We start from the raw sequence: 24,270 nt of genomic DNA on the forward strand, positions 1-24,270 counted from the left end.
AAATAATATTCCTATATAAAGTATGTTGAAAAAAGATTCAAATATTGAATTTCCCGGAGAAAAGTTTCAAAAAATATAGAGTTATTTACAAAAAAGGACCAGTTTTAATTTTTATTTATTTGTTAGTTAAGAAATTATTGCTGTTTACCATGGGGGGGGGGAGGGGGGCATGCCCGGTGTGAAAGAGAATGGATGGTCACCTTAAATGGATTAAAAGATAGATAGGACAAGACGGTTAAAGTGAAAACCAAAATATGTAAATTATATTCACTCATTCCTCACACACCCTCCATCAAAAATGAGTAGCGATGGGACTTTTGTAGAGCACAAGGGGAATAAAACTCTAATTTTTCTCCAGAAAAATACAATTCCTAACAATGATGTGAGGCAAAATATGGACATTGAGGAGTAGGTAATTATTAACCTATCAATATTCAAGGTGATAATCTTGTTTTTCCATTGATATGTTTGTTCTTTCCTTCCTTAGTATCTTTAGTTCATTTTAATAATAAAATCAATCGTTGAAGGAGCACAACCAAAATTAGTCAACAAATATAGCCATTAATATCGATTACGACTACTATAATTCAATATAGGCATTCAGAATATCCGTAAAATATAACTTAGCACAACTAATATCAATTGTGAACTTTTATAACAAATATATGCCAATAGCATTGGGTTATAATTTGTGGATTTCAATCAATCCTTCGCTAATTTTAATTATACTCATTCAAATTCAATAAAGTAGTTATATTAGTTATGCAGATTTTTGTGATTTAAAAATTAATAAATATTAAAAATGGTAAAAATATCTCAATTCTTCCAACTCTTTCTCTATTTTTTAAATTATTTTTTGTTCAATCTTTACATTCTAGTAAATAAATTTTTATCTAAAAGTTACCGTATTAAACAATTGATTAGATAATAAGATTATTTGATAAAAGAGGGAGCAAATATTCAGAACACCACTCCAATGATTTATGAACCAATTATTATTAATAACATACAATTCAAGTTAATTTAGGAATATTATAATAAATATGCGTAATAATAATAATAATAATATAAATTTGAAGATACAAAAATCATATAATACTAGAAACCAGTATTATATGTCTAAATACATATTTATACAAAAATGACATCTACGTTCAATAATGATTATGGAATCCGTGACGAGGTTGCGATATTCATATTTATGTTTTCTTTCATTGCGTAAATATTAAATATTAACGCTTATTAAAAATAGAGGAGATATAGTTCCTTTTTTTATATATTTTATATTTTTTAATATTAAATGATAGATTACAATTAAGAAATTCTAAAAAAATTCATTTGTTTAAATGTCACATGTATACATTTTGCAATAATTCATGAAGTAAATGATTACTTCCCGCTTCCATTTAAATATGTAAAAAAGGAGCTAGGAGTACTTTTAGCGATACTAAACAAACTATTACATTCATGATTTGATTCATTAATAAAATCAAAAATATGATTTATTTTATTTCAGGGAAAATATTAGTTGAGGATCATGGTCGAATTGATAATTTTTGAGTCATTTATTGGATTTTTTTTGTCATATCGTTGCAATTTAAAGAATTTTGGGGGAGAGCAGCATGGCTGTCATGACGAGTAATAAGATGAGATTCAAGCAACCGTCACAAACAGGGACTTAGACTCCCGAGCAAACCCTTATTATTACTCTCTGTCTTTCATTAGAAAAATCTCTAGTGATTACAATATAATACATAAAGTTCCCTTCCCAAGAATAAAATAATAAAGATTACAGATTTGGAAAGAATGTTGTACGAGTTGCAACTACAAAAAGCCTTGCACTTGTTGTAGACCATATTTGATACAACTCCAAATATTCATATCATATGTTTATGGGTAGGGGTGTGAAAATTGTCTGAATCTTTGAGAGTGCACATAAAAAAGAAAAGTATATGTTAGCAACTTTGATAAATGACATAATATCTACTGACAGATATCACTATAAAAGCTATATTAATATAAAACACTAATATCTTGCAGATTACTTACCAACATATACTTATTTAGAAAATGTATGCTCACAAGGATGTCGATATATGAGCTGTCCATGAAAATTACTAACAAAAAGGAGATTTAAAAAAAGAGGATAAAAGGGTTCCTAGGCCCTATTTCGTAGCATTAGTGTTCATTTGATGGCATTAATGTATTTCGACGTGAGATTGCGTGCGCGGCGGAACGTCGCTTTATCCCCCCTTCTCCGAATATAATTATTCCTACTTTTTAATTGGACAAACTTGAGTTATTATTCCACATCCATACTCATTATTAATCATTTTACCTCAATCAGGATTCCTCTAAGACGTAGTTGGATGTAAAGGTGAGTCCTTGTTGCTGGGATGATTCCAGTGTGTTCTTGCTCATGAAGGATTTCTCTCCGTCTCTTGGCACTCGGGGGACTCTTGACTTCCTCAGGAGTCTTATGACTCATGAATGACGGATCCTTCTTTTCCTTTCTTTCCCTCTTCTCTCGCCCAATCACGAATGCGAATCTGACACCTTGATGAGGATATTTGGACAAGAGTAACGTTTTCGTGATTGAGTTGATGGAAAGCGAGGTTTGAGAAGAAGAAGACGGACTTGCTTTGTCTGGCTCCTTCCTTCCTTCCTTGGGAGAGCCGTACGGGGTGTGAGCCTTGTGGGAGTGCCCTATGGCTCGTGTGCCTCCCCTGTCAAAATGAAACTCTATTCGTGTTTATTAGTCTTGCCTTATTGATTGTCTGCATCTGAAAGAGGTGGATAAGAATCCCTTCTAATGTTACTATATGTTACTCTATATTACAGGAGCGAAAAGCAAACTGATGGGAGATATCAAACCAAACATTACTCCAAATTCACCCAAACCCACTAAACAGTTTCATCGAATTTATGTGCTACCCAAGTCGGCTTTAAAATCCGATTCCTCTCCTATCGTACTACCTAAAGATGCAAAAATTCTGTCTCCGAAAGGGCAGTTGACAGTCCTTTCTGATACATCCTCAACCTCCGCATCATCCAACTCTCTTCAAAAAGTTATTATAGATCAGAAAGCAGCATTGCTGGATTCGGCTTGTAATGGTAAAATAGATCGGAAGTCCGCTGTTAAAATAATAAATGCACCAAAGATTCAAAGCCATTCCACAAGTAGGTTCTAAATCTCAAGTATTTCATCTTGACTGTATTTTATATGTATATAATATATCTTGATAGGAATTGAAACGAAATCTTCTGAAGAGGAAATTAAGTTTGGGATGGATCGAAAATCAAAAGCTAGAATGCTGCACTCAGCTAAATCAAAAGCGCTTCAGCTTGAATCTAAAAAAGTGAGTTCGGTAAAGAATCAAGATTAATCATAAATAATGTCCCTCTTTTGTGTATATCTAGGTTGGAAAGCGGTCTCTTATGCAGCCTTTAAATTGTGATGAGGCCTTGGAAACCATTATTGCTTCGCACAGGAATACAAAGTTATTTGACAGCATTCACAAAGTAAGGATTACATTATTTTCATTTAGTCCACTATTGTATTTTTGCCTTATAAATTCAGGCCAAGGAAAATGAATTTGGGGCCATTGAAATTGTTCAAGTCCGAGATGTACCTAGTAGGTCTACATCCCCCATAATTGAAATTAAAAAAGAGGTGGAAGAAGATGCTGAGAATATTGATCTCGTTTGTCGTGAAGAATCTCTTCAAGAAAGTGTGTAATTCCATATTTTGCATTACTCTTTATTGATAATAGCTTATTTTTTAGGTCCAACGTCCAACAAAGACTCTTGTTCTCCTCCGCCATCTAAAAAGATTCGTAAAGATGAAATTTTATGTTGCGAGGGATGTGGTTGCTACGGAATGGCTGGGGATTTTTTTAGTCCATTAGTATGTTGTAAAGAATGTGAATCAAGAGCAAATACCAAAAAAAGTACAAATGAAGGAAAGGATCGATGTCAAAGACCAAGAAGAGAAACAACTAGAAAAGCTGTTGTAAAGCAAGAAGTCAGAAGTAAAGGCGATGGTCTTAGATCTTTGAATAATGGTAGTTCGAGTACACCCCTTTCCTGCAATTCTTCGTGTGCTTCCTTAGGGTCTGATGGTTCTGAGACTAGGGAGAGTTCTCGTGCAACAACACCTGCAAACATTGATAAAAAAGTTAGTTTTGTTCGATCTTGAGTAAAAAAATTTAGCCCTTGAATAGCCATTAAAAAAGTTGTTTACAATACAATTTTGTTTTCAGCGGATTCCTCCTCATCTAGAATATCCTTGGTTCCATCCCAAGACTAAAAAATTTTCCTGGAACTTATATTTGGATTGCACTTCCAGTAAGGGAGCTCCCACCAAACTTTTTAAACACAACGTTTTGATACCTGCTCCAAAAAATTGGTTTAATGTTGGAATGAAGTTGGAAGCCGTAGACCCCGAGCATCCTTCATTGATATGTGTAGTTTCTATTGCTGATGTTCAAGGTAAAAACATAATCTAGTTATAACAAGGAGTTTTTTTTTTTAAATTCGAATTTTGTGTCAACAATAGGTTACAGACTTCGCCTTCATTTTGATGGTTTTCCAGACTCTTACGACTTTTGGGAGTGTGGGGATTCTCCTAATATATTCCCCGCTGGATGGAGTGGTAAGAAACGATTAACACCTCCTAAAGGTTTCGAAAATAGCTTCGAGTGGAAAAAGTATTTAATAGAAACAAAGTCTGTATCTGCACCAGAAAAATTCTTTCATAATAAAGACGCTTTACATGTAAGGAAGGGATGTCAAATTCGATTAAGACAATAATGAAATATGCTTTTCATCATTTGTATTAGAAAAATCAAGCCTCAAACCAGGACTTGAGTGAGTGGAAGGTTGGTGCAAAGCTAGAAGCTGTTGATAGGCAAAATACGAGTATGGTGTGTGTTGCAACTGTTGCAGAGATTTTAGGTGCAAGGATCCTTATACATTTTGATGGTTGGGAAGATGACTACGACTATTGGGTGTCTCCGGATTCTCCATATGTACATTATAAAGGCTGGTGTGACGAGCATAATATGGAGCTTAATCCACCAAATGGTATATATATTATATGCATGTCGTTATATGTATGAAAATATATTAACTTCTCAATATATATATTTCTAGATTTTCCGGAAGATGTGGAGTTTGAATGGGATGCTTATTTAAAAAAAACAAAGAGCCCTGTTGTTCCAGGTCATGCATTCAAATGCCGTCAAGAGAACTCATCATTTAAAAAACACATGAAACTTGAGGTTGTGGATAAACGTAATCCAAGTTTAATTCGGGTTGCAACGGTTGTTAAAGTGAATGGGAGACAGATAAAAGTAAGACCAACAACGTTTATTGAAACACATTTGTAGTTCCCACAGATTAGTGTCACAAAAAAATATTATGAATCTTAGGTTCACTTTGATGGATGGCCTGATGAGTATGATATTTGGGTAGAAGATGATTCTTATGAGATTTTCCCTCCAGAATGGTGTCAGAAAGTGAATGGCACCTCTATCGAAAACCCTCTGAGTATGATAACCTTGTTTCTTTTTATTAGTTTAATTATGATCACACTATTTATATATTTAGCATCTGATGAAGTGAAATTTTATGAAAGTGAAGGGAAATGCCCTACACCAGGATGTCGTGGAATCGGACATATCAAAGGGCCCATATTTATGAAGCATAGTACCTTGACATCATGCCCCTATTCACCTCAGAATTTAGACTTGGATGAAACCTACCTTACGGACCGTTTTAAAATAAAGGAGTCTCAAAAGTACACTTAAATGATAATACATCATATTACAACATTTGCAAATTTTTGATTTTCCTTTCAGCCCCATATTAAAGGAGCCCCATGATACTGGAGAAAAAGAAGAGATTCGTCAGTCGGTTTTTCAACCTCGTGTCCATCCAGAGAATGACTCTTATGCACCTTCACCAATTGACTTGGAAAGAAATTCTTCCTTTCTGGCCCAGAAAATCATTGGTCTTCCTGATGTTAGAATATGGAGCTCTGTAGACGTTGCCCGATTTGTTACCTCACTCCCAGGTCTTGAGAATAATCTTAAGTTAGCGGAAATTATTTTAGAAGAAGAAATAGACGGATATTCTTTTACGCTTTTACAACAATCAGACTTGGTTAAAATCTTAGGCTTTAAATTAGGTCCCGCTCTTAAAATATTTAATTCAATTCAAATCTTAAAGGCTCAATACAAGTCCCTAGAAAGTAATTCTGTACCTTGAAGAAAATTGATTTTCGTAAACTTTAGTGAAGTGAAGACTCTTATATTTTATCTTTTTTTTTTTTTTTTTTTTTTTTAAACCTAAGTCATTGTTTATGTTTTTAAATATTATATTGAACGCATTTAGAAATTAATGAGTGTTTATATAATTATATATATGTATATTATGAGCTTATAATGATATCTAAAATTATTATTATTAATGATATTAGTTGATATATATTTTTTTATTGTATTCATTTGTATTTATTCAAGATATCAGAAATACATATTATCATTTATATATTTTAAAAATATGCTGTGTCAACATACAAACAATGTTAAACAATAATCAAGAAAAGGAGAAAATACCTTTTTTTATATACTTCATCATATATTCTGTACAAGCTGCGATATCTGTACAAGTTGCAACTTGTATAAGCAAATTGTAAAAGTTGCAATTTCTTAGTCTTAAAATGCAATATTGAATTGCAAGATTGATCATTCTAATTACCAACTATACATTGATAATATATCATTTTGATCCATTAAATAATATGGTTATTATGTATTTATGAGTAATCTAACTGTGGGCATTTGAACTTTATGTTGTCCCTTGTACTACTTATATTTGAGTAATTTGTAATGATACATTCAAAAACTACACTATTAATATATGGATCGTCCATAGAATATTCAATTAATGAATTATCCTCATCCCAAGTACTGTAAATCCTTAATCTCATTTCTTGATTTCAACGTGTACAATTTGATTGTACAAGTTGTAACTTGTTTAAATCGCTACTTGTACACAACTTATACATACAATCCAACATTTCACAGGTATTTGAGTCAATTCTAGGCTTTGTATTCCAATTTATAAGATGAGTTAATATAATAGCCAAGAATTTTACCCATAGAGAGTTTTCATCTGACGTTAGTATTGCTGACGTTGGCCATTTTGGGGGCCTAACAATCTAGTTGAATAACCATGAAAATCCTTTTTTTTAATTAATATTGAGGAAAATAGTTAAGCATTTTATGTTGAAATGGTACCGACAAATAAAAGGACATAAACCTTTTTGTCTATCCAATAATTATCCCTCTAATTAATAGTTGCATTATATATCTGCCCCTAAAATGTATATAAAATATGTTAATTGCTATACTCAACTAAGATTCAATACTGTAAAAATAAATTATTATAATGGAAACTAGAATGGGCATTCAGTAGAGTACAAAAACTCCAATTAAAATCAAACAGAGTTATGTTATTTTTCTCCTAAAGTTATGGTGGATTATGCATTCTTTAGGTTTTGTCATACCTTGACCTCTCAAAATTTAATGGCCTATTACTGTGACGATATTGAACCAACTTTACTCCGCAATACAAAACTAACAAACAGGCTCAAAAACATTACCTTTGTTGAAATTCGTCTGTGGAGGTAATAAATATAATGATATATTTTTCTCTAATAATCCTACTTTTATCGATCAAAAAAGAATAGTAATTCTACAAAATATGTATACCTCGTGCCATTACATATTTAATTTAATTCAAGTATAACTGTTTATCATTGTCATCAAGTGGTATTTAAATATGCTAGTCCAAAGTATTTTTTCTTTAAAGTCATTTGATACAGTTTCCGTTTCATCAAGATTTATATGAAATTTGTCTATTATATATAGTAAAAATATCAACCTTGATCCCCAAGATAGCGCCTCCTTCAATTAAGATACCATTTATTATGTCAGCCCGTACAGGATTATATTTTTGGGGGGCTTATTTTAGAAAAGAAATCCGTTCAAAAAAATCCCCTCTTTACTGTTTTCTCTTTAATTTTTTTTACAATGAGAAGATTTTTTTCTTCATGAGGGAAAAAATTCCTCTATTAAGGGGCCAGTAATATTTTATTGATAGAATTAAATGGATGATAATTAGTCAGAGAATGTAAAAGGATTTTGATATTCAATTTTAAGAAAAATGATTCTAGCTTGTTTTTTTGTTGACATTTGATTGTGTCTTGTTTCTGACGTCACAGCTTGCGTATCTTGGTTGTTCTTTTCCACGTGCAAATCCATCCTTCAAAAGTCTCCTTCATTGATATTCCGATATTTTGATTGTCATGGATATTATCGGAGAAATCAAGGAGGATACGCATAAGATGTAAGTACATGAACCTATAGGACTATTCTATAAGATGTATAACCACTTTGATGTAGCCTTTGCTGTCAATGTGGCGTACCGATTGATCCCAATCCTGCAAATACTTGTGTAGGATGTCTTCGAACGCAGGTGGACATCACCGAGGATATTCCCAAGCAAGTTGTTCTCAACTTTTGTAAATTTTGTGAACGGTACCTGAATCCTCCGAATCAATGGGTATCTTGCCCTCTAGAATCCCGGGAAATGATGGCACTTTGTCTTAAAAAACTCAAAGGACTCTCCAAAGTGAAGCTAGTGGATGCGAACTTCGTATGGACGGAGCCTCATTCACGACGTATTAAGGTTAAACTCTCTGTACAAGCTGAAGTGGTGTCTGCAACGATTCTTCAGCAAACCTTCGTGGTAGAATACGTTGTTCACAATCAAATGTGTGATGATTGCCATCGTGTTGAGGCCAAGGACACTTGGAATGCGAGTGTAAGTTTTAAAGACCATTTATGTTGCAATGCAATGTAGCAAATTCATGAATTTACTTATAGGTTCAAGTGAGGCAAAAAACGACCCAAAGGAAAACCCTTTATTATTTGGAACAAGTACTCATCAAGTACAATGCGACCAAGGACTGCTCTGGAATTAAAGTTGTACATGAAGGCTTGGATTTCTTTTTTTCCAACGAGTCACATGCAAGGAAGCTAGTTGAATTCCTCGGGACTGTTGTACCCATCCGCTATCAGCAAGCCAAAAAGTTGATATCTCATGACACGAATAGCAACACATACAATTATAAATATACATTCTCTGTCGAAGTGGTACCTATTTGCAAAGATAATATTGTATGTTTGCCCCCAAAGGTAGCCCATTCCCTCGGAGGAATGGGACAAATTGCCCTCGTTCACAAGGTTACTAATGTCTTGCATCTCTTAGATCCTAGTACTTGCCAATGTGAGTTCAGATGTTTACTACATATAGGCTTGATTTATGTCAAATAATTGAAATCATTTTTTATAGTCGCAGAAATCAACGCTAATTCTTACTTTAGAACTCCATTTCTTTCTTTGACGGGACCCAAATCTTTTACAGAATATACGGTCATGAATATTGAGATTATATCTGATTTTGATAGAAGAAAATTTAGTGGACAAGGAGCCATCTCCAAGAGGGTAATTAATTATTATTTTATTCTATAATTGAGTGTTAATAAATCAATTTTTACAGCATGTATTAGCGGATTGTTGGGTTGTTCGATCAAGCGAATTAGGGGTGAATGATGAACAAATTCATGCTCGTACTCATCTCGGACATATTCTTCAAATTGGTGATTCTGTAATGGGGTAAGCATATTTAAATTAACATCTACAACTGCTTTGTGTTCTTTTCTCCTCATTTTCGATATCTCCCAATAGTCTTGTATTAGTATGTGTTTCATTCTTCCATTTTTTATTTTCCAAAATATTCCGAACCAAGAATTCTGCTGACTCATTTATTTGTAAGCCGGTTCTTGCAGAGATTCCAAACCACTCTATGAATCCATTCTCTTCACAAAATTGATCCATTTTTTCTTTATTCTTAATTAAAGATTTAGAAATGTCACATTTGTTAGCTGTGAGGAATTGCAAATATTTTAAAGATACATTTAGGTTATATATATAATATCCTACCTAAGAGTACAACAGGGATATTTTCACCTCTTATCAATACTTTGGAGTCTAGATCCCTTTTCCATTTCAATACTGCATCAAATGACTCCTGTCTCGTTACATCAAAAACAATCATTGCAGCATTGGAATCCCTGTAGTAAACTCGGGTCATGTTTCCATATCTTTCTTGTCCAGCAATGTCCCAAAGCTGTAATCTTTCCATTAAAAGTATGGGCCATTATTACTATTATATTATTTTAATTACCTTATAATTGTGTTCGGATCCAAACTAAGGATTTTTATGGCGAAGTCAACTCCAATCGTTGCTTTGTAGTTCTCTGAAAACATGTTTTTAACATATCTTTTAATGTATGAAGTTTTTCCTGTGCCAATGTCTCCAATGACTAGAATTTTAAAAAGATGTTCATTCCTGGATGAATTGTTCATACTTAAAAGAGAAAATGCGAGTTTCTTAGAATGAATTCATACCACTTTATTCCATTTCAGTGCTTATCGACTCTATTTATAGAGTATTTATCTATTTATGTGGTTACAACTTTGTGTGATAATTCCTTACAAACTTATTTACATACTTTATTCCAGAAAATAACACATTTAAAACAAACATTTCATCATTGTAATATTTATTAATTTAACAACAAACAAAGTTAAAGATATGAATGACATAAAAATGACATGATGAATAATTATTATTTGCAGGCTGAATTTAAAAAATTGCAATGTGAATAATCCAGAGCTGGAAGAGATGGCAGAGCATAAAATCCCAGATGTGATCCTTGTTAAAAAAGTATATGCTCAGAAATGTGTTCGGAATCGACGCCGTAAGTGGAAACTACGACACATGGATGGTGTTCTCGGAACTAAGAGTATAACGAGTGAGAATCAGGAAATGACAGACTTTCTTGAAGACATTGAGGAGGACATGGATATGCGACAACATATTAATATCTACAAGGATCATAGGAAATTCACTACTGCCGTTGATGAAGATGACGATGATAATGAAATTCCCGGGGTTAACCTTGCTGAAATGTTGGAGTCCTTTAGTATAAGTGCACCAAATAAGGAAATGGAGAAAAATGAGACATTCTGATAAATTTATGTATAAATAGTATATAATATAATTAATTATATTTGATATATAACTCTATATAATTTGGCTACAATGAATACATAAAGACTTTATATATTGATATGTTTTATTTTATCATTATGCATTTGTGAGATTGAAGTCGGATTCAAAAGAAGCAAAAAATTCTACAAATGAAAGAATTCCGTTATTATCTTTGTCAAACTCCAAGAGTAAACGATCAATTAAATCTGAAAAGAAAAGTAGGATTTACATATTATATTTTCCCTTTAATTAACTACACATAGAAATAGTAGGGTCATGATTATGTTTATTTAGGTATATCATCAGCATGTATAACTAGAGTAGTTCAAGATTGCAGCTGACTGATAAGAACCCCTAAAAAGTACATTTCTCAAATAGAGATCAAACTAGTTTTTCCCACATTGACATGTATGAATATGTTTGTTTGTAACATTGAAATGTGTTATTTTATGTGTATGCTGTACGTAATATTATTAGGTAAGTTCAACAAATTATTTCCGAACTAAACAACGAGGCTCATAAAAGTATATCTCCCTACTTTTCCATGTTCAAACTATGTAATTGAATGGATTTTTTGTTGACCTCTGGGGAGTTGAATTGAAATATTTATTGAAAAAGGACTTGATTTATGAAAAATAACTCCCAAAAGTAAAACCCTGAATTGCTAAAAAATGATGATGGCTTTTATCTATATACATTATATAAAAAAATGCATTTTAGCACTCATGTAAAGGTATAAAGGTATACTTTTATGATTGGAAACTTGTTTATTAAATTTGTCCATTTTGCGAAAAAGTCTTTTCAAGTAGTCGCCAGTTGGTTCATTCCTACGTATTTGAGCATTGAATTTTGTGTGAAAGTTATTATGATAATATTACCAACGGTATTTTGGAACTCTTTATCCTTTGCATCAGAAGTGATATGTCCGTGAAGATAGCGTTCATCCTCATGTGCATGTTTATGATGTAGTGCCTTAAAGATTTCTGAACCATCAAGGCCATCATCACGATTGTAGTTATGATTAGAAAAAAAAGCATATGCCAGTTCCAATGGAGTCATTTTCTCAATTTCTTCTCTAGTTTTGAATTGTAGGTCTTCTTTCAAGTGTCTTTTGTCCTCTGTTACTTTTTGTAGAGTTGACTTTTCTTTGGACTCGCTTCGTAGATTCCATGAGGCTCCAGTACTAACAATGCACATTAATGAAACAATTAAAAGATAATTAATCATGGTGAGGAGTATAATTTTTGTGTTGTTTCCTATGTTCTTTGTCCCTTGTATATTTGGAATAATGCCACAACTGCTAGGGCTACTCTCATTTCAAAACTATCAATCGAGTAAAACAACCATATTTGTCCCATGAACACCAATATCTTTACTATATCACGACTCAACATAACAGCCTCCAAAAATTCTATTAACTAGGAGCAATAACTATTCATGCTGCTTTCTGCCCCTTATTTGTAAATATGTATGTATTTAAAAATAGATCTTTCCACATTATCTCAATTTATTTAATTTTTTGTCCAACCCTCTAAGAAGACGGAAAAATGAAAGTGCACAACGCAACACACTCGTCTATCGTTTAGAAAATATTTATACACGTTCTTTTCTTATTTTTAAAATATAACTACATATGAATTGAATAAAAAAATGTAAGTCATTATCCATTCAGACGGGTAGTGATTCATTTCTTATGAAAAGTCTCCAAACACAGCTTGCAACTCCAGGATCCTTCTGGGGGTTCCTTGATGGGAGGAACCAAACAATACATGTGATAACCCCGATCACAGTCATCACAAAACAATAGTTGATCATCATTTTCGGATGTACCGCAGAGAGTACAACATTTACATTCTATACATTGCCATGGATATTTCTTAACGGACACGATCATGTTTTCAGTAAACTGTAGACAAGTAGGATGACCTATAAATGCAATACAAATGAATGAGTAATGAATATATTACAATATAAAAGCTTTTAAGCAAAGGAAATAAATATCTGACTCACCAGATCGTCCACATTCAGCACAAGCGACAAGTTCTTCAGGTTGATTTGTTTTCTTATTTTCAGACGCATCCCCGAGACAAAAGTCACAATAACCCAAAGAAGGTGCACGATCCTTGCCATGCATCGTTTTTTTGGCTCCAGGATTAGGAACTACTGTACTTCCAGGGGGAAGAGGCATTCCTGCTACAGAGTTAGCATTGTTCATCATTGAAGAACCTGGTGGTCCATTTCCTCCTGGCCCTCTCAAGATGGGAAGAGTTCCACCACTAGGAGGTGGTGGTTTCTGAGAAGGGGTTTGCGGATTATCATCGTGAGAGTAGGAAGAAGTCCCATCAGGTTCACGATAAGAAATAGGTCCCGCGGATCTTCTAGGCGTTGGTCGCCCTGTAACAATAAGAAAGATAGGGGATTAAGTGAGGATAATGGATATAGAATGTTCAGTTAGTTAGATTGAAGGAATAATATTTAAATTTAAAAAAAAAGTGATTATTAATTATTTTAACCGTAGCTGTTATTTGGTCAAGCAGTGTGGGTGCGAGTGTGTTATTGTATAGACATATACCTATGTATTGTATATAATCAATCAAGATATATTTGATATTACTACCTATCAGTTGATTAAATACTGATTAATTATACAACATTCGGTGGTCAGGGAATAATATCAAAAACTTAATAATTCAATTAAAGTTGGAGTATATTTAAGAAGAAAAGTGCAAAAAAGTATAAGTGAAAAGTAAGTATCAACTCCATCAAATGATTAATAAATAATGAGATGCCAAGGAAAGGATAAAATAACCTCCAGAGCTAAAATATCAATATGTTTCATTACATGGTGATTTTCCAGAAAAAACTTTTCTGCTCAGATAGTCTCCTTTACAAAATAAAAATAAAGAGTTAAAAAAAAAAAAAAAAGATTGACAAAATAAAGAATTTTTAAAGGAAAATCTTTTCATTTTCTCACCATGTTCCAATGGAGGATGATCACCCGTAGGTACGCCCATAGGCGTCGCAGGGGGTGTTAATGATGATCCTCCAACACCTATGGGTCCTCTTGAGTCATCATTACTATCCTCAACGTTTGAATAGGAAGGAGGTTCGTGCGTTTGTGACAAAGTATTAGAGGAGTTATCCCTATCTTTATGGCTATGATTATAATGATAGGTGAGTCCAGGACGTGTTTTATAACGAGCTCCGCAAACTGAGAGAGAACAATAGACATTGAAGCATCAATATTAATTAGTTAGTATTTTGCCATGAAAAAATGATATTTCTTCAGTGATAAAGTGAGAAAATAAGCATATATTTATTATTATTATTTTTTTTCAAACGGGTGGACTCGAAAATAGCCAAAAAGAATGGTGAGTCAATCGTTTGTAAACATAAATAAACTGCTTGATAAAGAGTGGAAGGTGGATTTACAAAAAAGTATGTTTACTTTGAGGTGATTACGTTGTGGGTTTGAAAGAATAATAAATGAATTTAAATTCAAGTGTTTATGTATATATATTTTTGCCCATCACATGTATTTGATTTAATTGATCTAATCAATGAACGTTTTTACAAAAAGTTTAAAAAAAAGAAAGAAAACGACTAAAAACATATTGACATTTAATATCAATAATATAACAACGATACATATATAAAACAATCCTGAAACTACTAATCGAATATATATTATATAGATGATAGATATATCTCTGGAAAACTATGAACAGATTTTGTGTGAAGTATGATAAACCACTTATTAGTAATAGTAAAAAAAAAAAAAAAAAAAATCGTAGGTAAATGTTTTAGTTTTTAATGATTGTAAAAAAGATAACCATCCCTCTTTATCTTTTGGATTTAGATCGAAACTTACTGTCGCAAGAAAAAGGTTTTTCCGAATCAGGGATATTATCAGCGTGTGTGCGTCTTTTAGCTCCGCCGGTGGAGCTTCTTTTATTCTGAGATGAACCTCGGCCAGAGGGAGTGTCTGGAGCTCCTCTACCTCCCTGATTGGAAGATCTCACTCGACCATAGTTCTTTCCTTTACCCCTTTTTCGACTGTAGGAATCTTCATACTCAGCGTCTGAGTCGGAATTCATATTGTGTTCCTCGTCATCATGGAAGATGTCATCATCATAGTAGGACCAATCCTTGAAGATAAGGTTGTGGTTTTTAAGAGTTTGCTCTCAATTCAATTATGAAGGAGGAGCGTCTGCAGGGGCCCTTCTCAAATCGAGGGATTTTGGTCCTTACCCACCCCAAAATAATTACAGGCTTGTAGCAAAACTTTATATGGGAGAACAGGGGAATAATTTTTTTAAAAAAACAACAACTTTACTTTACTAAAAAAAGCTACAATTCGTACCCAGGCCAAAAATAAATTTCCCTGAAAAGTATCTTCTAAAAAAAAATGAAGCCCCCTCCAAAATCAAATCCTACAGACGGTCCTGGATTGGGAGGATGTGAGATACTTACGGGTTTTTCAGATGGATCCTTGGTTCCACTGTGGTTTGAGTCTTCATTCGGAGGTGGCATGGATGAGGATCCTGCAAATGAGGGATCCACCGGGGGTATGAGGCTACTGGGAGTGAGTCCTAAGTCCCCCTCGCCCCCGTTTCCAATGAGGCCATGCTGATTTCTTGGCTGTAGAAAAAATCGAAGGTATTGGAACTTTTTCTTCCTCCACGGCTTTTGAGGATACGTGAGGATTTGTCCCTCTCGCCTTCCGGGCATCCGCTCACGGGAGGAACGGTAGGAATTGTAGTGACGCTGTGCTACTCCGGTCTGACCATCTATATAAGGAATCCTCATACGGCGCTCTTCGTTCAATTTACGGTTAAATGCTGTGGCATTCTCCAAATATTCTTTGTAGGAGGGATCGTCGAAGAACCTTAACAAGGGCACAGGGTTCACATTTAGTATTATTATATCCCTCATTTACTTCAATACTTATTCAGGCATGTACTCACTTTTGAATTTTCTTGACGGTTTCGGGATTGACGTCAATCTCGGGAGCCATTCTCAATCAAGAGACGGTCCAAAACGGATCCCACAACGAGAAATCAATGAAAAAGAACAATGCTACACAAATGAAAGGACGCTGCTCCAACTCTCCTCAACGCCCCTTTAAACTTTTTAAACGTTTCCATACTTCAGAGCGCACTCTTTCTTTTAGAAGGAGATCTCATACAGGAGTAGTCCCAGCATTTCATACATGTGACGTCACCATTGCTCAAGTTGCCACTTTTAGGGACCTAAACAAACAAAATGCTACAGAAATATATTAATATTAAGGAAAATATTGAATGTCAAAATGGGATCAAGAAATAAAAAAACCGAAACCTACTAAGTATCAAAAAAGTATCCCTCTAATGCCTAGAATTAATATGTATCACTATCAGACACAATATTTTATTACATCTTTCTAAAGGGTTTTTCATTAGGGGCGCTTCAATTCTTTATTCCTTTAGGTAAAAAAACACGCCATATTTCTTCTCTTACTTTGACATTGATTAGAAACTTGATTAGTCTACATTTCTGTCATTATGGAGCGATATACACTCGATCAGAGATTGCAAATTATCCAATTTTATTATCAAAATAAACGTTCAATTGCCGCAACTTTAAGAGCATTACGACCATTTTACGGTCCATTTAACAAGCCTGCGCGTTCGACAATCTCTCGTTTAGTGGCAAAATTTGAATCCACCCATACGCTACATGATATTTCAGTGCCAGTGAGACGAAGAAATGCACGTAGTGTAGAGAATATTGATGCCGCTAACACATCAGTTGCAGAAAATCCGGATTTATCTCTTACACGGCGTTCTCAGGCATTGGGCATCTCTGTGACATCATTGTGGCGAATTTTGCGGAAGGATCCTCGTCGTGGAACTCTTCCCAACTTCAGAGGGCCAGACGAGCCATCAGACTCTTCAATGATGAACAATGCTAACTCTGTGGCAGGAATGCCTCTTCACCCTGGAAGTACAGTTGCTCCTAATCCTAGAGACAAAAAAACGATGCATGGCAAGGATCGTGCACCTTCTTTGGGTTATTGTGACTTTTGTCTCGGGGATGCGTCTGAAAATAAGAAAACAAATCAACCTGAAGAACTTGTCGCTTGTGCTGAATGTGGACGATCTGGTGAGTCAGATATTTATTTCCTTTGCTTAAAAGCTTTTATATTGTAATATATTCATTACTCATTCGTTTGTATTGCATTTATAGGTCATCCTACTTGTCTACAGTTTACTGAAAACATGATCGTGTCCGTTAAGAAATATCCATGGCAATGTATAGAATGTAAATGTTGTACTCTCTGCGGTACATCCGAAAATGATGATCAACTATTGTTTTGTGATGACTGTGATCGGGGTTATCACATGTATTGTTTAGTTCCTCCCATCAAGGAACCCCCAGAAGGATTCTGGAGTTGCAAGCTGTGTTTGGAGACTTTTCATAAGAAATAAATCACTACCCGTCTTAATTGGATAATGAATTACATTTTTTTATTCAATATTTTTATTTAAACGTGCTCGTGGTGATCACGCTAGAGAAATGTACAGAGCATCCCCGCTTATCCAGGTTTTTGGGAACAAGAAAAAATCGTGTTATATGAAATCCACGTTGTACGGGGGCTTCTTTAGTACTAAAGCCTGTGAAATGGGACAAATTATTTTTTAAAGTACACTTTTTACTATTTTTCCCTTGGTTTTTTAGTATGGTTAGGACAATAAAACATTTTATTCATCCTAAATTATTTAAAATAATATGTGCTAGACAAGATTTTTAATCCTTTCATTTCGATACTGTAAAATTTAAATAATCGGAACTTAACCAATATTTATTCATCAACCTTTTTAATTGCAGGCTTGTATAATAAGTAATAACCAAAAGCAATGCCAGAACCTATAAGCATAAGTATGAAATCAAATACTTAGAAAACACTTCCTACCCCCCTATGCAAAGTTCAACACTTCTATAATATAAATATATAGGCGTAGTATGAATGAACTCTTCAACCACTAAAAATATTGTTGTTTTGCCTAATATGTATATAGTTTTTATAAATTATTATGATAATATAAAAAACTGCGATATGAGGGGAATATTTTGCACTATGAAAGAGTCAAAATAGTTCTAAACACCGCGTTATGCGAAATCTGCGGTGTTTGAAACTGTATATGTTTATAATTTGTACCGAAAAAATAAATATTTCTAAATCTTTATCTTATTTAAAAAAAAGTTGAAGTGCTCTTAATGAAAACCCTTTACAATCTTATTTATATGTTGTAGATCTAATTTATATAAAAAAATAATTAGACATAGTCTCTAATCGATCAAAAAAAAAAAAACTATTATACAAATTTAACCATTTTTATATATTTTCATTTCATATTATCTTGATTGTGTCATTGACATTGAGTAGTATTCAATGCATATGTTAAGTTTTTATTTATTCATAAAGCCATTTCATGGATTTTTATTGAGGTTTATTGGAAATTTGTCCATTTTATGTAGTAAAAATATCAAGAGTGAGCCCAAAGTGACATCTCCTTCAACTATGGTGCAATTTAAGTTGAAACTTAAACTTGAGTTTAGTATAAATTATCTTTACAGTCCAATTCGAATCGCGTTTTTTGGTTATGAGATCAAATTAAGTCAGAGTCTTTGATAATGGGGCCAAGTCGAGTCTCAAAGTCTTCAGAATATGAACTCCAGTCCAAGTTGAGTCGCAAGTCTCGAATCCTATCCACCACCTCTTGTGAAAATAAACTTGCCAATTAATACTTTGGACATTCAAATATTCTACTCATGCGGGGTACAAAGTCGGATTTTCTACGTTATTCGTCTCTTCTAATAATTGCATTATGAAATTTTAATATATCTCATCAAATATGAGATATGAATGTTATGCATCTGTCATAGTATTTTGATATTAAAGTATATATAATTAACTTATTTAAATATTTATTTTTGATCTTCATGTCTTTGATTCACCGTATTTAAGGAGATATTTATTATAACATCATGCACATTAGGGTGTCCCAAGACATATAAAATAATTTTTCTTTCTCAAAAATTTAAATATGCCCCCCCCCAATTTTTTCTATTTGATCTCAGCTAAGCAAATATGCAAAAAAACTTCTCTAAGACAACGATAACAGGTGCCGACGAGAGCTCAAGGTTAATTCGATGACTTCATTTTTTGGGTGGACTGAAATTTGCATTCAATTTAAGATTACACAAAAAGTCATTATCATAAATGTATTTTAACTCCTTTCAGTATTAGTAAATAGATTTATGTCTGTTGTATAAAACTTTGGCTTGTCTAATTTGAAGTATCTCCAAGTAATTCAGTAAAACGTCTAACAAACTTTACTCTGTCTACCCTAATCCATATAAAGTGATGCTGTTGAGTTTATCTTTCAGAATTGATAAATAATACCTTTTTTAATTAATCATAATAGTATTCCAATAAGTCTGAGTATATTTTGAAGACAGTGTGGCTGTATATATTACATTCCAAATTAGAGAAATTTATTGACCTTATTTGATTTTAACTTCAAAGGCTATCACATAGGTATTAGAAGCTCCAAGATCTGTTTGAATTTTTTTATGATTTTTTTCTAAACAAGTTTAAACTAATTTTACATGAAATAACAACCCAAAAAGGATTAAGAAAGATTGTATGACTCCAAAGTTAGTAGCCGTATTAGATAGGTGCCCTTTAAGTATGAGAGATACCATCCTTGTTCTTGAAGTAACTATTGATTCATTGGGGTTGAATATTTCCTATAAGTAAGTCTTCTATTTAAAGGATACGGAGTGTTCGAAGAAAATCGTTGAAAGCTTACAAAAAAAATAGACGAAACAATATCAGAAGCTGTCTGAAAGAAACTTAGGTCATCATTTATGGTATTTGACTGATGAAACTGCTGCCCTCTCATACTTTGATGATGGTTTCGATCAACAAGCTAAATAAAAAAAGGTCTTAAATTTGACTAATGAATATATCTCGGGACATGGCAAAATATATTTTGCATCAAATGGAGCATTTGGTGGTTCTTTGTTTGGTACGTGATTTTTTTAAAATCTATTGATAAGTTTATTTATTGTTTGATTAACAACTCGTCTATCATTGTATGAAATTTGATTTAAGATAATAAATATGTTACTTCATATCGGTCAAAAGTGTGACACTGTTTTCCCGTTTCAAAATTGATTATTATTTTCTTCGTGAAGTTCCATCTTTATTGGATAGTAATTCCGCTTATATTGAAGCCCGAAAAAAAATTGTCAATGCTTTGAGCAGTTGATAAATATTTCAAAAGTTTACGAAAGACTTCCATTGTTTAATTACGGCGGATAAAGAATAAAAGCAATTTCTACTACGTTGCGTTCATGATGACAAGAAGATATATACTGAATGTAAAATAAAACACTTAAAAGAAAATATATCCAATAACATTAATTTATTGCGTTATTAAGTAAAAATAATCCTAATATATGTAATAAGAGTCCTATTATTTATCCATTCTGAAAGATAGACTCAACATTATCACTATATATAGAGTAGGGTGAACCTAGTAAAGTTGAAAAATGTTTTATTGAATTACTTGGAGATACTTCAAATTGGTCAAACCTAAGTTTTACACAACCAAGGTACTGTATTATAAAGGTTTGTCGCTCACGACGTTTATAATTTGACAGAAGTAAACATCCCATTTTAATGACGTCACATATGTGTGGAAAAAACTAGGCCATACTTCTATTTTTTCCTAAGATTACAAGGAATCTAATTCAGAATGTAATATTTTCCACTTTCAAACTGAGACTGGCACTATATAAAGGGGGAATTGCATTTTATTTTCATACAGTATATCCTTGTAGGTATGAAAAATAAAATAAAATAGGTAAACATCTATCTACGTTTATGAATATAATACGGTAGACAACTATTACTAATAGTTGCCTTGTAGTTGTAAGTAAGTTTGAACAACTGCATCTAATTACTTGTGAATATTTTTCAATTTTAAATAGGATAGGAGATATACACCATTATTTTAATATTAGGTATATTTTTATAATTAAAAAAACAGTCATTATATTGAAGAAATCAATTATATATTAAAACTAAGTGGATATTATTTTTTCTTAACATGAAACGCTCATGTGAAAAAAATAAACTAACTACTAGATCTTAATTTGTTATTTATGTTGATATAGAGTTTATTTTGCTAATAGAACTGAAGATGATGCATTGAATAAGCCTCTGTTGCCTTGTGATTTTTACTTATCTCTCCACAAAGAGATATATATTTAATTATAGTAAAACTTTGAGTAATACTGGGGGAATTCTAATTTTCTGAAGGTTTCCCACTTTTATATTGCTTGCAATAGTTAATAATACAGACCAATAATAGTTCTATAACTAATAATAGACAGGATTTTGAAATTTCTACTCGCCTGATAGCAATCAAAGTAGCATTTGCATGTTCAAAATCAAATCAAATTAATCAATAAGATAAAAAAATAAAATAACGAAGAACTCATAAATAGGGAATGTAAATTTTGAAGAATATCGTTGACATTTTATCATTTTTTCAATCAATACTAAAACAGTCGTATTATTATATTGTTACATTTTGACTTTTGTTTTCAGTAAAACAACTTATAATTATCTATTATAGAAAACATTTAATAATTTATGTATTCGTGTTGAGACCTTAGATCTTTGCAAAAGTAATATTCCAATATGGTGACCAACAATTCGGCTGTTTAGAGAAGGATTTCTGACTCAATAAGTTTGGGAATTTCAATGACATTAAGATATTCCAACATAAGTCTACAGAAGTTAAGAGGTTTGTTATATATTTTGTAAAACACATAATCACTCAACAGCTCCGAATAACTATTTATATTTAATAACAGAGTAGAATAAGAATATATGCATTGCAGACCAAAATATCGAGAAAGGAGAAGCACATAATCTTTACTAGTCTAGAATCATGTTCCACTTATTTTCCAATGCCACGTGACTCAGTATTAATAAAACAATCCGGCGTGAGCTTGAAGTGTCTAGCTTATATAATTATCTGTATAGATCGTATATAACAAAGTCCAACTTATAAATGGAATTGATATAAATGTGATAGGGATGAGTGATTTCTGCGTTATATGCATCCAGGAAACTGAAGGACTCTTATTAATGGAATAGTTTTCCATACTCAGTCAATTATTCTGTGGTTTTATGGAACTCCTTAGTTCTTATATGTAGAAGTATACGATGATTCCGTTTAAGATATGAAGATTTATGTAAAGGGATAATTATTACGGAGATTAGAAGTCACTAGTCACCTTGATATGAAGAGGTACCTGCACAATGAACGATCTTTCCATTCAGGAGATTATATCCACCGAGTGAAACACTTGTTCATTGGATCTTGCCTTAAGATTCGAGATCCCTAGAAGAGATCATTACATTGAAGAGAGTTATATCATCCACCACCTTGATAAATTCTAAATTAACGTTGTTATATTAATATTATTGTTTTAATTTTTGAGGGAATACAACATATGTGACGTGACTCAACTCAGCCAATCAGAAACTTTATCTGAAGAAGAAAACCAAGCTTAGCCTCAAAATAGAAGAGTCGACTCCTTCCTTGGGTGCGGAATCTTGTCCAATATGAATAGTCCACCATATCTAATGATATTGTAATTAATAACGGAGAATTAAGTGATTAGCAATCATTCTATTGGAACCGCTGTCGTATTTGTTTATTTTTCTTTTCTCTTATTATATATTATATTGATGATAGATATTATATCAGTTCAAAAGAATCTTGCCATTTTTTCCATTTAGACACTTTTCCTGTTTTTTATTTTGCCATTTTTTCCATTTAGGCACTTTTCCTTTTTTTATCTTGCCATTTTTTCCTTGACATTTTTTCTGTTGCCATTTTTTCCTGACACCCTATTTACAAATAGTAAAACGAGTTAAAATACATTTATGATAGTGACTTTTTGTCATGGGATTAAGTAGAAATATTTATTTAAGGTTATAGTAAGCCTATGGGGAAATTATTCATAAAAAAATATTTTTATTTAAGTATTAAACTTTTGATGATTTATAAAACTCATAATTACATTTTGATTCGAACTTGAAAATTGTATTGGCCAACAACCGCTCCTAACAACCATAACATACATATATTACCTTAGCCCTCTATCATTTACTAACTGTACTGTATCAATAATAATGATAAAAAAGGGCTTCGGAGTTTTGGGAGGGAAATGCTAAGGGGTAAAAGTGTACTTACTTGGGATTTATAGGACGGTGGGTAGTGTTAAGGGGTAGATGTCCTGTCTAGAAATTACAATTCTAGCAATGTTATAAGGAACATATTATTTAATTCAAATATCACTCTATGTATAACATTGGCATCAAGTGGTATTTTTTTGTATTCTTAAAATCATTTGATGGAGTTTATTTCAGATTTATTGGAAGTTTGTACATAGAGATGAGGCAGTAAGGAAATTCTACGCTTGTGTTTTTATCATTATCAAGAGAAGAAGGAAAATTGAATGACGTCACCGTTGAGGCATATAGCACTCAGTTCTATATAATTGTAAAGTAATAATTTTAAAATCCAGACTTAATTCATTGTAAGGCAACCCAAATTAAGTGAATAAATGAAATAAATATAATTGAAATTCATTTATAGTACAAAATGGTAAACTTAGGACCATGCCAAAAAGTATAAAAAGCAAAAATATTTAACATATATTGATTTTAATATCTATAAAAGTAAATCCTTTCCAATACTTACTTCGATTGTTATAAAACTTGACGATAGCCTTGCATGATAGTTTATAGAAAAATAAAATCTATTTCAAAACTAATTATTTAAAAAGACTAACATTAATTTGCATAGAGTATATATTAATAATAATGAAATATCTGTATGTAAGCTTATATTAATATGTTAAATGTATATTATCTAATTTGCCATTTTATTACATAGTATCATAGTGGGGAATAAAAGAATAGCAATTAGTAAAAAAATTATAGTATAC

The 24,270-nt window shown here is 32.5% G+C and overlaps 6 protein-coding genes and 2 long non-coding RNA genes across 10 annotated transcripts; 5 read left to right on the plus strand and 3 right to left on the minus strand.

Annotated features, from left to right (window-relative positions):
* Nucleotides 1-2,175: 2,175 nt before the first annotated feature.
* On the plus strand, nucleotides 2,176-6,563 carry l(3)mbt (lethal (3) malignant brain tumor). 2 transcript variants are annotated; one of them, XM_040716443.2, is made up of 13 exons: nucleotides 2,176-2,377; nucleotides 2,842-3,180; nucleotides 3,247-3,359; nucleotides 3,421-3,522; nucleotides 3,581-3,731; nucleotides 3,786-4,177; nucleotides 4,263-4,491; nucleotides 4,559-4,776; nucleotides 4,842-5,085; nucleotides 5,155-5,354; nucleotides 5,433-5,550; nucleotides 5,611-5,800; nucleotides 5,862-6,563. In XM_040716443.2, exons 2-13 carry the CDS (start codon nucleotides 2,859-2,861, stop codon nucleotides 6,268-6,270), a joined length of 2,688 nt encoding a protein of 895 aa, XP_040572377.1. In that variant the 5' UTR covers nucleotides 2,176-2,377; nucleotides 2,842-2,858; the 3' UTR covers nucleotides 6,271-6,563. The 2 variants fall into 2 exon arrangements, with proteins under 2 accessions (XP_040572377.1, XP_040572378.1); XM_040716444.2 differs by having other exon boundaries at nucleotides 2,184-2,792.
* Nucleotides 6,564-8,244: 1,681 nt separating this feature from the next.
* Nucleotides 8,245-11,260, plus strand: Nmd3 (60S ribosomal export protein NMD3). Its single transcript, XM_040716886.2, has 6 exons — nucleotides 8,245-8,415; nucleotides 8,472-8,892; nucleotides 8,955-9,357; nucleotides 9,424-9,575; nucleotides 9,631-9,746; nucleotides 10,773-11,260. Exons 1-6 carry the CDS (start codon nucleotides 8,375-8,377, stop codon nucleotides 11,164-11,166), a joined length of 1,527 nt encoding a protein of 508 aa, XP_040572820.1. The 5' UTR covers nucleotides 8,245-8,374; the 3' UTR covers nucleotides 11,167-11,260.
* On the minus strand, nucleotides 9,576-10,773 carry LOC121121895 (ras-related protein Rab-32-like). The gene is made up of 3 exons (XM_040716888.2): nucleotides 10,318-10,773; nucleotides 10,074-10,267; nucleotides 9,576-10,015 (listed from the first exon to the last, which is right to left on the minus strand). The coding sequence occupies exons 1-3, from the start codon at nucleotides 10,497-10,499 to the stop codon at nucleotides 9,762-9,764; spliced, it is 630 nt and encodes a 209-aa protein (XP_040572822.1). The 5' UTR covers nucleotides 10,500-10,773; the 3' UTR covers nucleotides 9,576-9,761.
* On the minus strand, nucleotides 11,171-12,640 carry LOC121121896 (multiple coagulation factor deficiency protein 2 homolog). Its single transcript, XM_040716889.2, has 2 exons — nucleotides 12,066-12,640; nucleotides 11,171-11,393 (listed from the first exon to the last, which is right to left on the minus strand). Exons 1-2 carry the CDS (start codon nucleotides 12,412-12,414, stop codon nucleotides 11,284-11,286), a joined length of 459 nt encoding a protein of 152 aa, XP_040572823.1. The 5' UTR covers nucleotides 12,415-12,640; the 3' UTR covers nucleotides 11,171-11,283.
* LOC121121897 (uncharacterized) lies at nucleotides 12,515-15,265 on the plus strand. Its single transcript, XR_005865614.2, has 2 exons — nucleotides 12,515-12,655; nucleotides 12,724-15,265. It is a non-coding gene; the product is annotated as an uncharacterized lncRNA (long non-coding RNA).
* Nucleotides 12,764-16,346, minus strand: LOC121121892 (zinc finger protein ubi-d4 B). 2 transcript variants are annotated; one of them, XM_040716884.2, is made up of 6 exons: nucleotides 16,155-16,295; nucleotides 15,661-16,075; nucleotides 15,059-15,335; nucleotides 14,162-14,398; nucleotides 13,198-13,581; nucleotides 12,764-13,113 (listed from the first exon to the last, which is right to left on the minus strand). In XM_040716884.2, exons 1-6 carry the CDS (start codon nucleotides 16,202-16,204, stop codon nucleotides 12,872-12,874), a joined length of 1,605 nt encoding a protein of 534 aa, XP_040572818.1. In that variant the 5' UTR covers nucleotides 16,205-16,295; the 3' UTR covers nucleotides 12,764-12,871. The 2 variants fall into 2 exon arrangements, with proteins under 2 accessions (XP_040572818.1, XP_040572819.1); XM_040716885.2 differs by lacking the exon at nucleotides 14,162-14,398 and having other exon boundaries at nucleotides 16,155-16,346.
* Nucleotides 16,347-16,405: 59 nt separating this feature from the next.
* On the plus strand, nucleotides 16,406-19,145 carry LOC121121899 (uncharacterized). The gene is made up of 2 exons (XR_005865615.2): nucleotides 16,406-16,545; nucleotides 18,808-19,145. It is a non-coding gene; the product is annotated as an uncharacterized lncRNA (long non-coding RNA).
* Nucleotides 16,672-19,145, plus strand: LOC121121894 (histone acetyltransferase KAT6B). Its single transcript, XM_040716887.2, has 2 exons — nucleotides 16,672-17,331; nucleotides 17,416-19,145. The coding sequence occupies exons 1-2, from the start codon at nucleotides 16,731-16,733 to the stop codon at nucleotides 17,655-17,657; spliced, it is 843 nt and encodes a 280-aa protein (XP_040572821.1). The 5' UTR covers nucleotides 16,672-16,730; the 3' UTR covers nucleotides 17,658-19,145.
* Nucleotides 19,146-24,270: the final 5,125 nt, after the last annotated feature.

Source organism: Lepeophtheirus salmonis, chromosome 7 (genome assembly GCF_016086655.4).
Source record: "Lepeophtheirus salmonis chromosome 7, UVic_Lsal_1.4, whole genome shotgun sequence".
Lineage (NCBI taxonomy): Eukaryota > Metazoa > Arthropoda > Copepoda > Siphonostomatoida > Caligidae > Lepeophtheirus > Lepeophtheirus salmonis.

Excerpts from the sequence above, each read along its gene's own strand:
- LOC121121895 (XM_040716888.2), bottom strand. The coding sequence starts at position 10,499 with ATGAACAATTCATCCAGGAATGAACATCTTTTTAAAATTCTAGTCATT. Across the intron at positions 10,268-10,317 it reads GATCCGAACACAATTATAAG|ATTACAGCTTTGGGACATTG; the intron begins GTAATTAAAATA and ends TTTAATGGAAAG. Across the intron at positions 10,016-10,073 it reads TATCCCTGTTGTACTCTTAG|CTAACAAATGTGACATTTCT; the intron begins GTAGGATATTAT and ends AATTCCTCACAG.
- LOC121121896 (XM_040716889.2), bottom strand. The coding sequence starts at position 12,414 with ATGATTAATTATCTTTTAATTGTTTCATTAATGTGCATTGTTAGTACT. Across the intron at positions 11,394-12,065 it reads AGAGTTCCAAAATACCGTTG|ATTTAATTGATCGTTTACTC; the intron begins GTAATATTATCA and ends TTTTCTTTTCAG.
- LOC121121894 (XM_040716887.2), top strand. The coding sequence starts at position 16,731 with ATGGAGCGATATACACTCGATCAGAGATTGCAAATTATCCAATTTTAT. Across the intron at positions 17,332-17,415 it reads TGCTGAATGTGGACGATCTG|GTCATCCTACTTGTCTACAG; the intron begins GTGAGTCAGATA and ends TTGCATTTATAG.
- Nmd3 (XM_040716886.2), top strand. The coding sequence starts at position 8,375 with ATGGATATTATCGGAGAAATCAAGGAGGATACGCATAAGAT. Across the intron at positions 8,893-8,954 it reads AGGACACTTGGAATGCGAGT|GTTCAAGTGAGGCAAAAAAC; the intron begins GTAAGTTTTAAA and ends ATTTACTTATAG. Across the intron at positions 9,747-10,772 it reads ATTGGTGATTCTGTAATGGG|GCTGAATTTAAAAAATTGCA; the intron begins GTAAGCATATTT and ends TATTATTTGCAG.
- LOC121121892 (XM_040716884.2), bottom strand. The coding sequence starts at position 16,204 with ATGGCTCCCGAGATTGACGTCAATCCCGAAACCGTCAAGAAAATTCAA. Across the intron at positions 14,399-15,058 it reads AAAACCTTTTTCTTGCGACA|TTTGCGGAGCTCGTTATAAA; the intron begins GTAAGTTTCGAT and ends GTTCTCTCTCAG. Across the intron at positions 13,114-13,197 it reads TGCTGAATGTGGACGATCTG|GTCATCCTACTTGTCTACAG; the intron begins GTGAGTCAGATA and ends TTGCATTTATAG.